This window comes from Typha latifolia, chromosome 1, assembly GCF_019914945.1.
Source record: "Typha latifolia isolate L0001 chromosome 1, TyphaL0001v2, whole genome shotgun sequence".
NCBI lineage: Eukaryota > Viridiplantae > Streptophyta > Magnoliopsida > Poales > Typhaceae > Typha > Typha latifolia.
In genome coordinates this window covers 6839503-6851517 of record NC_133086.1, presented here as the reverse complement: position 1 = coordinate 6851517, position 12015 = coordinate 6839503, and the positions used below count along the sequence as shown (strand labels likewise).

Below are 12015 nucleotides of genomic sequence, written 5' to 3'. Positions count from 1 at the left end.
GTCTGAGGCAATAATTTTAAGTTATTTTTAATATACTGAAAAAAAAACTATTAGAAAAATTATTATTTTAAATAATAAAAAAAGTTTCACTATTGTTTCTATATAAATTACTTTCAGAGAAAATAATTTCTTCTGAAAGTGATTTAGATAGAAGAAATGACTAATGAGACAGCGATTTTACTCTAATACTAGTTTAGAAAATAGTTTAAACAGTGTTATATTTTGGAGAATATGGTTTTTTTTTTACTGTAGTAATATTTTGGTAAAAAACTTTGAAAGATTTTAGATGGATCGTGGACCAGGGGCTAATTCGTAACTTCCATGTCCCAACTCCTGTACACAAGCGAATCGCTGTTTGTGGAGGCCCACAGCCGCGTGGATGGCCAGAGTTCCAACTCACGAGGTGGGCCCGGAGCTCTCCTCGTCGGACACGAGAGGATTGGAGAGTTTTTTTTTTTTTTAAAGTAAAACCTTTCTATTAATTACTAGCACAGTATACAATACGCTCCAGAAATTTTTTTTATTTAAACATTTGAACATGTTGAAATGGGTAGGCCCCATTCCAAATACAACTAAAATCTATTAAGCGAATAGAATTTGTAAGCTAATCTGCAGCATAATGGTACACAGAAAAATTTTGAAAGAAAGGGATTAGAGAGAAGGCCACAACAGTCTTTAATGATGGTTGGCACAATCTATGGCGCATAATAGAGGTCATTCATTGTGTTAGCCGCTAGGAGAGTTAGACTTTGTTTGGTAAAACTAAGCTCTGAATTTAATTAGTTAGTCTTAAATTTTTACAAAATAAACTTAATTAGATATAAAAATGAAGGGATTTTTCTACTTTGCATCTTGCCATATTTCAATTCATGAATCCTTTATTTTCATTAAATCATCTTTTGGAGTATTTTTTTTCTCTGGAATTTACTGACCAAATATAACAGTATAAAAAGTGGCATAGGATATACTTGGTGATTTAATGAAAAAGATCAAATTAAAAAAAAGTAGGAAAAAAAAAAACAAAAATACACAACAGGATGAATCAGACAGGCAATAGATACATAAAGCAGGATGTGAAATGATAAATCTGAAAGAAGAGTAAAGAGTGTTGACCAGGCTACATTCAGCAAGCTTGGCCATCAACTCTTTTATTGTACTTGTCTACTTGCAAAGATGACACACACAAAATAAAAGCTTATGCTACTCATGAGTCATGAGTCATGTTAACCAATAAAGATATTAAAATCGAAACGTCATGTGTTGATATTCTATATGCAGGTTGCTTTTGAAACAGAACAGATATGCACAGAGCTGAGCATAAGATAAATGAAAAGTGGAGGGAGGAATCAGCTCAATCAATTTACTGACAGAAGTACATTGACCATAAAACTTATTGCAATACTAATGCATTTTGACATGTCACAATTGCCAGATAATTCTGCTTAGCAAAGTGAATAATTTTGATTTCAGAATTTTTTTTATTTTTTATTTTTTTGGTACAAAAGAAGTGCAGGATAACCAATTCCTGCAGCGAAGTGGGTGATTTACAATTCAATTTTCTGAATGAAGCGGTGGTACCTTAAAATTGATGCATATAACATTTCCTTTGAGAGAACTAAATGTACATGCTCTGTTCGAAAACTTCGGTACAAAATTGACCAATCGGATTGCAGCTTGAAGAAGCAAAGTAGATTTGAATGAACAAGAGGTATAATCGCAAGCTAGCCGGGTGGCTCGGCTCATTTATTTGCCTCAATAACTTCTTTGTATTCCTTCTTCATTTTCACACCAGACACAGTCCTGCATTTCCCCAGATTGTTGGATTAGTAGCTTCTCAGAGTACCAACATGTAGTTAAATAAGCTAGAAATTTTCACCAAAGTGTGAAAAATTTACAGAGCATATAAACAGTTTATAGATTGATTCTTTTTTCACTTCTATTAGACAACCATTGAACTTACAACTATGATGCAAGGACCTAACAAACACAAGAACAACACAATCATGACCTTCCATGAAATAACCTCAGAACAAATTATCCCAAAGATATAAGCTTCAAATAGAAATCAAACCTCCTTGCCATGTATCACTTTTGATCTTGCCACATATCCCACATACAAGGGACCTCTTAAAATTCTTTTTCATAATTTCTATGTTAATGCAGTATGTTATTAGAAACATTAAATTGTTACATTAGGTTAGAACCACACAGTTACGACATTCAACGTCTCTGACATGATCATCTTATTCTTGGTTGGGTTCTGTGAAAATCTTGCACAGACTGACTTAGTAATGCACTAAATATGTTGCAAACTTAGATATTATCAAATGTTGAGTACTTAGACTTTTGAAGTAATGCCTCTGTCATCTATACGTTCTGTGATGCAGCTAGATAGAAGGTGCACATGAGCATTAATGAAATGCAAAAATTGAAAAACTAATTGAACCTGCAAGCCTCGAGGAAGATATCTAACCTTAGCATTTCTTTATTTTTGAAAAATTGCACGCAAGGTGTTCCCATTATTCCAGCTGCTTCTGCGATTTCCTGATCTTCCTCTATGTCAATTTCAACAAAATGGACATTTTGATCATATGAATCTATTACCTGCCATGCAAAATTTGCACAATTAGAAATACCAACATGACAAAGTCATTCCAAATTCTACCAGTGATGGGCAAAAATAAAGAAAAAAGTGTCTTCATGTCCAGTAAGGAGATTTTTTTTTTTTAATGATACAGCATGAATCAGATATTGTACAGGTGAAGCAACACTTTCAGGAGTATTAATTACAATCTGCAAGAACTTGGCATTAGTTATATATTTACCGCCAAATCATATGCCTATCTTATTAGGACACCAATAAACAACACGGTTGGTCAGTGTCAGCTTTTCTGCTGTATTTGTAGCAAGCATATCTATAAAGATTAGATTGCACCAATAAATATCACCACTTTCAGCAAAACTATTTCTTAACAAAGTAAACAGGCCCCTAACTGCTAAAAGGGGCAAATGCATGAGGACAACTCAAGAGTTAAGACCAAGACTGACAGGGTTTATAAGATCAAGTAAACAACTCAAAGCCTCATTGTGTTCCTACAGCGGATTATTTATCATGTACATTATATTTGATTTTCTCCCACAAGATTTTCAACACTGTAAATATTAGTGACTCTTATATCTAGCTTGCTTCTACTTCTTGCTGCATATTTGTATGTTTTAATGTGTAAATGAACTTTCATATGGATGTGATGTCAGTCCTGGATTCGTCTACTGTTTTGATGACAAGTGTCTTGAAAATCATGTATATGTTACTGAATAATGCTATTTGACTCCATTTTGCATCTATATTGTTTCTTGACACGGAGAACACACAATAAAACTTTATGTCTTTGTTTTATAGACCAATTCACCCAACCTCTCTAGGTGTATTGCATTCTAAACAAGAAGTAGAAGGTGCAAGACATACTGCAAGGTTAACCTACAAAGGCTTGTTAATTAGATATGGTCGAAGATACATACATAATAAATAATAAATAATAAAGATTATACATTGAATTGATCGATGATATACTACATTACCTTGTTTAAGACATCCTGAAAGGTTAATCTAGAAATGCTTATTAACTAGATATGGTAGAAGGTATAAAAATAAATAAATAATAAAGTGCTACACATTGAATTGATCGATGTACCTTGCTTAATATTGGTTTCAAAGTCCTACAAGGACCACAAGTTGGTGCAGTATATAAAACACATATAAGCCTAGGGCTTTCATGGTATAGTTTCCGAAGTGCATACTGCAGAACAAGTAGAATGTCAAAACCAAATAAAGTTAACAAAAATTTCAAAAAAAAAGACCCCTCAATACAGCACTTCTGCTTTACCACATACCTGGCCCCTGTGCTTTGTAAGTGAAATGTCAAAACCCATTACTACATCTCTGTCTGAGAGATCCTTCTTCACCTCTTCAGTAATAGGCTGCACATTAACAATATCAGGCAGATGGTTTACATCCAAAAGGATATGCCTCATAAGTCATAACATAACAATATAATAGGAATGCATATGTGAAAGCATCTGGGTGTTTTTGTCTGCCTGCATACAAGATTTATGAACAAAAAGAATACCAAAAGGAAGGGCTACAAGAATATGCATTCTAACATGACACAAAAAAAAATGTACAGTTGAACCCATCTTCGAGTGAACACTAGTATTTGTGAATGACTTTGGAGAGAAAAAACAGATATAGTAACAAAAATGAATAGAATACTGAATAAATTGAAGGGTTTATTGCGTGCATACCCTTCAAAAATCTCTTATTTGCATGTATGCCCCTCTAAAGTTTATATTTACATGTACACCCCTTAAAACATTTTGCAAATTAAGTCTCAATAATTTAATAGAAAAAAGATAAAACTACCCTCAACTAAGAAAAATTTATGAAAACTAGATTAAGGATAGTTTCATCTTTTTATGTCTAAATTGTTTAAATTTCACTAGTTAAATAACTCCAAGGAAGTATCCATGCAAAAAATAAGGGTTTTGAAGGGTATACGTACAAATATCAAATTTAAAAAGGGCATACGAGCAAATATGAGATTTTTGAAGAGTATGTATGCAAAAAGCCCTAAATTAAATAACTCAACTAAAGGGCTTCTGATATTGGTGGAATCCCTTATGGTTTTACCAGAATGTAAATGTTATTACCTGGTGAAATTCGACAAGAAGATCATTAGAAACTAAATATCTCTCAACAGATAGAGCAGCTACACATCCAGATCCAGCTGCAGTTATTGCTTGCCTCCATTCATGATCCTATCAGAATAGTTCATGAAAAATATAAAGACACTGACTAATAGTCTCTGACTAAAAAAATTGCAGATAATTCTTGAAATCAACAACCAGTGTTAAAGTTGTAGAATATATAAAAGAGAAAAATAGTAGCTATAGCAATATAGCATGTTCACTAGCACCAATTAATATGCTAGTAAAATAGAAGATTGTACAGAGAAGTTATTAAAAATTAAGCATATGGAAAGTGGGACAATTTGTTTCTATTTTCTGGTAGAGTAGAATCTAAAATTATAAGTAGCAGATATTTGACATAAATTTAATTATCCAAGAACAGGATATGAAGTAGGAAAATAGTAACAAGAGATGAATTTAAAAGGACAAATCATAGAAAGATTCAGCATATTATAGAACACCTAATAACGTAGACATCAGTGACATATTACACAGGCGCATGTATCAGTGCAATTCCTTCTTCAGAAAATTAGTCTTAAGTCAATTATTTTTATTATACATTTGTTATTTATGATGTTTAGGGTTATATTTGCTTTTTCCAAATTGTTTAGGGTGTTATTTGCTTATTGTCATTTGTAAGATCTATATATAGGCCAACTTTTTATTCAATCGGGGTTAATGAAGAAGTAAATTTTTTTTGAGATCTCCAATATGAGTTGAGTGTGAAACCCTAATTGAGAATGGAGGTGTAAAACCCTAATTGAGAATGGAGGTGTGAAACCCCATTCTTCTTCTCTTTCTTTTACCATCATCGTTCCTAGAATCCTAACGATCCATTTGTTTCACATCACCTAAGAGGAAAATTCCTACACGTAGTACACACAAGTAGCAATCAACCCCCACTGACATAGCTTCAATTGCTTACCATCACTTCTGTTTACAAAGCTCCATGGAAGATAAATGGGGAGAGAGAGAGAGAGAGAGAGAGAGATTTGCAGCCATTACCTGTATATCACCTGCAGCAAAGACACCTTTGACTGATGTTTTTGCTGTGCCTTCTTTGACCACAATGTATCCTGAGCTGTCAAGTTCAATTTGACCTTCTAGTATCTGACTGTTTGGAGTATGTCCTATACCGTAAAATAGGCCTTTTACCTCTAGAATTGATTCATCTCCTGTATCAACTTTCTTTACTGAAATCCCAGACATCAGGCCTTTGCTATTGCTAACAGCGTCCACTACTTCTGTATTGAAGTGCACTGTAACATTCGGATTGCTGAACATTCTGTGAAACATTCGCCATAATTAACCTGTGAAACATTCGCCATAATTCAAGAGAGCTGAAAGTCTACCTCATGAATACATGTTGCAACTGATAGCAGCCATACATGCCCTCAAAAGAACATATATTTTGTTTAAACAGATATAACATACTAGTGGCAATGTCAGAAAGTTATGCAACAGAAAGCATTCTTGTAGAAGCAGCGCCAATGAACTGACTGGATCGTTTTTCAGATTTTATTTTTTGTTGGAATTTCACACACACATAAACAGCATGCAGCATACATCTATTAGTTTTGACACACCTAGTAAGGTGATGTTCATCTTATATCAACATGTATCATAGGTAATATCCTAATACCGTTTGATAATTGAAATACTTATGTTGTTTGTGTTCATATGAGACCTATAAATTGCAAGAAACAGAGATTTTCTTATTCATAATAACTTTTTGCTTAGACTTCAAAGTACTTGTTTATGTGTTCCTTAGAGACAACAAATATTACATGTTGAAATAAGGAAGATCCCACTATATTAAGAACGCAAGCATAAGGCTAAGCTATCACAGCTTCTACGAGAATCACGTTAGAAGGGGGAGAGGAGAAGAAGACGAATATAGTAGAAAAGGAAGCCAGAATCTGATTATTCCTACCTAGATAGTTCACATTTCTTTTTTTTACTTCATTGTTTCAGTCCAAAAAAATTTAAACATGATTGATGTTAGTTTAAATCTTTTTTACTCAATTTAAACTAGTGTAGAGCATTTTGAGGGATTTATTTTTATACTTAATGGGATCTGTTTGGAGGCCATTTAGGTAGAGGTGAATATGGGTCAAATTAAATCTGACCCAATCCAGTTCCGTGTCTGAATTTTGTTGGATATGAGTTGAGATCTTTCTCATCTGTCTTGATATCCGAATTTGTATTTGTGTACAGATAGTCTATGCAGATACGGATATAGGTTAAAGAAAAGTATCTGAATCAACATTCGCATATCATTTAATTTTAAATTGTTATAAATATAGTGATGTAAAAGATTCTTTTTTATACTTTTATATGAATCTCTAATCTAGTTTTCACATACTTAATTACTTATATATTCAAAAAATGAATACAAATATATCTAATATCTTATCGATATCCATGGTTATATTAAGCAGATTTGTTGATTAAATTTACTATCCATTGACTATTCGTATCCGAATCCGTATTCATCAATTCGAAGAAAAAATATGGATATGATTTTACCACTGTCCAACTGTCCATTTTCACCCCTACATTTACGGCATACCTAAGTATATTGGGTTGACTTGGATAAGGCTACTAATGGTGCTAAACTATTACTAACTAGTATTACAATTAGAAACTTCAACCTTTATAGAAAGGCTAATTTCATTGTTGGATCTCCTCGGGCTCTTACAATTCATGCATGAGAAACAACGAAAACAATATAATTCATGCACAATCTAAATGATTCGGCATACAATCATTTGTTTCAAGACTTGAAACATCCATTAGCCATAGAAGGAAGGAACTCCATATATTAAGCTGGTTATACTAAAAAGATTATAAAAAAAAAAATCTATAAGACTCATGTCTGCACATAAGATATAAGAAATCCCTGAGAATTTTGTGAAATGCAATTATATGAAGTTCTCTCATAGAGAAAACAGAAAATTTAGACATTTGTCCTAAAACCAAAGTTAATTATATGAAGCTGTCATGAAGTTTACCACTTTACCTGTCTTGCATTGCTTTAGATGCCCGTAGCTGGTTTCTTCGAACAAGTAAATGTACATGACGTGCATATTTGGTCAAATATAATGCTTCTTCTGCGGCTGTATCACCTCCTCCAACAACTGCAAGAACTTGTCCTTTAAATAGGGGTGATGCTCCATCACATATTGCACAAGCGCTTATTCCTCTACTCCAAAATTCATCTTCTCGAGGAAATCGAAGCCTTTTAGCAGTGGCCCCAGTTGCTACAATAAGACTATGACACTTTACCTATAACATGCAGATATGCAAAAGATAAAGCCTTTCATGTCATAATGCAGATGTTTCTTAAAGAAAATGAATCATATGTTGTGCCACTACACTCATGAGATATGTATCAGACAAAGGCAATTAAAAATGGAAAAGATAAAGTAACAATTAGCACAAAATGGAAGTTAGAGTCAGAAGTATAATGCTAATCAGCTACATCTCTACTAACTCAAATATATCATGTAAAACATCAAAACTTTCAATTGCTTAATACTACATACATGAAAAAACAAATAGAGAAGCTGCTCACCACATTTAATTACTAGGGAAAGATTTACATCACAACCTGATTTAATAAATTTTTAATCTATATTGACAAAGACAAGCCGAGAAATATGGCTTTTTTAATCTTCAATAAGACAGTCCAAATTTTCACTGAATCATTAAGATAATAAGACATTATTTAAATTAGACATTTAGACCTTCATTTGCATATGGCAATGTTTTGTGTACATAAGCCATGCAGGGTGCAAAATGATAGGAACTCAGTACTGATAGACCTTAGGTCATTTAAGCTGTTATGTTCAAAAGAATGAAAGAGAAAGTTAGATTGACCAATCAGATGAACCTATGTATAACTTGCCCTTCTTTTCTCTTATTTTCTTTTCCTCTTCTATCTCATGACCTCTTCTTCTCTTCATGATTTGCCTGCCTCATTCATAGAACAAAGTTTTTAAGCTACATTTTGAGTGTAATATTGCAGGGAGAAAGTATGGCGCAATAATCCTGTTAGCATATACTAGAGAATTCATTTTCCAATTCTCAAGTATCACACATCAGATTTGCAATAAGAACTTGCAAGCAGATAATGAACAAACTATCAGTTCAAAATTTACCTCCCTGTCGCTACTGCGGATAGTAAATGGACTACTCCGAACATCAACAAATTCAACATCTTCTTGAAAAAGTTCTGCACCCCAGCGCTCTGCTTGCTTTCGCATTCTAGTCCATGTAACACCATGCACAATAACAAACAAAGCATAATAAGTGACTAATAGAATAATGACTCTTTCATAAATTAGTAAGAGTAAAGAAAGAATATACCTGTCCATTAAATCAGGACCACTTATTCCATCTGGAAACCCAGGAAAGTTTTCAACTTCAGTCGTAGTCATCAACTGCCCTCCTGGAACACCACCAACTTGATAACCTTCAAATACAAGGGGCTTCAAATTTGCACGAGCTGCATAAATTGCTGCAGTGTATCCAGCTGGACCAGAACCTATGATCACCAAATTCTCCACCCCTCTATAAGGAACTGGATGAACAATCTATAAGTTAAAACTCACCATATTTATCATCTCAAAACTAGATGGCCAGCTATAGTGAGTAATGTGGAAAAATTAGAGGAGGTAAACTTGACTTTTGATTTGGTATTTTGTTCACATATGAATTTAATAGTCACATGGAAGTTGTTTGAGTTACATATCTTGTACTAGACATGACAATGTAAGCAACAGGCAACATAAAAAAACCTAAAAGAGAGATGTAACTAGTATGAAAAGAAATTAAAAATAGAACAAATAAAAAAGGAACATAAAAGCATATACTATAAATTTCACTAGAGTACTGCCGTACGAAGCAGTTAAACAATTAATGTTTAAAGCTAATTATATGGTGTGCTTCTATATCACCAGGACAATTATAAAAGAAAAACCTTCCTATATCCTAATGGTGATTTGGACTGGTAGCTACTGGAATACACTTATTTGTGAATACTCATATTCTTGATATTGCAAAATAAACAAATTATGGCCTTTCATGATGTTTCCTAGTTTTCAGTCTACGTCATCCCATGTATATCTAGAATTCAGATTTTTCTGGGTTTCAATGTATATCTAGAATTCAGATTTTTCTGGGTTTCAATCATTTTCTTGTGCAATGAAACTTTGCCCTCTACAGATAGATTGTCACACTAGTTTGCAACAATGGTAAATTTAAGAAGATTCATGACTTGATTATATAGTAGGTCAAAGTTATGTCGTTGTGGATTTGCTTCTAAATCCTTTTCACTATCCATTTTGATTAGATGCCTATTTTTCAGCAATTAATGAATCCTATAATAGAGAGACTAATAATTGAGACAAAATTCAAGAAGGTTGTAACCTTGCCGGTTCAGTACAGGGTAGAGACTACACAGATCACTTGAAGATGGGATAATTTGAGAATAGTGGTATAAAAAACGGTTGTTGGTAAAGTTCTACAAATCTCTAATACCAACTACCTGTAGCAGATTTATGCCTGAATCTCGGTTCTAGACACACTAAGGATGGGATGCAACAATTATATAGTAAGACTGTTAAGAGAATAGCTATTCAGCCATTATCCACATTCTTACGAATCCACATACGATAGACTCTAGCGCTAGTTCATAGTAATAATTTGGTCCAAACACTCCACAACATCAACAGATGGTACCAGGTGTTCATAGCTACTTCCTTTTCTTCTAGTGCATTAGAAGAAAACGGGTACTCGATACCATGATAAGCAAAAGGTTCCATCTTCTCCTCTCCAGCATCGCACAAGATCCAAAAGCAGACAACAGAAAAAAAAACCCCCAACACCCAAGAGTAAAAGAAATCAAGAAGCGAGAGATGGGAACCTGCAGCGGAAGAGACAGGAGCCTCCTCTGCTGATGAAGCCACCAAGGAGGCGTACACCGGAGGGCCAATCCGCCGTCCGGCTGCGGAGGAGGGGTGGCGGAGGAAAGAGCGGCGGTGGTGGAGGGCGGAGGAGGGCGGCGCCATCCCTAAGCGAAGTGCCGCCATTTGTGCTTCTCCTCAGAACACAAAGTAAAGCGCTCTCTCTCTCTCTCTCTCTCTCTCTCTCTCTCTCTCTCAGTTTCGAGTATATCAAGACAAGAGGGGGAGAGAGAGAGAAGTAGAGGAAGACGACGAAAGAAGTGGAGTGGCCGAGAAGGAGATAAGGGGCTACTGAGAAGTTTTAACTATTGGTCGAGAACGCTACTCCGGAAGTATCCTACCGATGACTGTCTATGTTTACCGAGTTTTTTACTACCCGTTTTCAATTTTTCTTACAGAAATAGTTTACACCATAAACTTAATACCAATAGGATATATTTTACTGTAGTTCTAAATAAAACGTTAAAATATTAAGTATTTTATTTAGCCCCAAAATAAAATGCTGATCAGATTAGTATTTTTATTGAAAGAAAAAAATGCCGAATATTTACTATTTTACTAGAAAAAATAGATACATATAAAATGCTGAAAAGATTCAACACATTTATTATTAAAAACACTAAATAAGAAAGATAAAGATAAAAACATAAAAAAATTTATAACATCGTAATTTTATGATGTAAAATATATTCTACAAATATAGAGAAGTATATAAGTTGAAATGACGCAGTGATTTCCGAAAACCAACTGTGCTCGGAATTGTGAGAAAAGATCGTAGTTCCTCTATATTTACTTTAAAAAAAATTTATATTTTTAGATCTCTTTTGGTGTTTTCTATTCAGAAAATGCTGAAAAAAAAAGTGTTTTATAAAAATAAAGTTTTCTGCATTTTTATTTAAAAATTATTTAGGCGAGTAATCTATTTAGATAAATAAAATATAAAAGAGGACTAGTTTGATTATTTATCCGGGATGTGCATTTGACACCCTTGCCCCTACCTTGAAGTTTATATTTTATATTATTTTTATGGTTTAAGTCCCGAAGCCTATTTGTATAATTTTTTTTTAACAACAGCAACAGCAAGATTAAACTTTTGAATCTGAATGCGTCTAAGTTTAACCAGTGAGTGGTGGTAGCTTTATCAATCAACAGGTTTATTATTCGCGTTCCTTTTAGCGTCCCTCTCTTGGCAGGCAGCCATTATCGTAATGTCTTCTGTTGTTCACTTGGAAGTCGCTGCCTTGCAAATGGCCCTGCTCGAGTGCCACGAAAAGAATATCAACCATTTTTCTCATTGAGT

The 12015-nt window shown here is 33.8% G+C and overlaps 1 protein-coding gene across 1 annotated transcript; it reads right to left on the bottom strand.

Annotated features, from left to right (window-relative positions):
* Window positions 1–1439: 1439 nt before the first annotated feature.
* LOC140802748 (thioredoxin reductase NTRC-like) lies at window positions 1440–10988 on the bottom strand. The gene is made up of 10 exons (XM_073158341.1): window positions 10676–10988; window positions 9118–9331; window positions 8910–9015; window positions 7769–8034; window positions 5752–6031; window positions 4708–4815; window positions 3892–3978; window positions 3693–3797; window positions 2474–2604; window positions 1440–1800 (listed from the first exon to the last, which is right to left on the bottom strand). Exons 1-10 carry the CDS (start codon window positions 10839–10841, stop codon window positions 1740–1742), a joined length of 1524 nt encoding a protein of 507 aa, XP_073014442.1. The 5' UTR covers window positions 10842–10988; the 3' UTR covers window positions 1440–1739.
* Between the last annotated feature and the right edge of the window lie 1027 nt (window positions 10989–12015).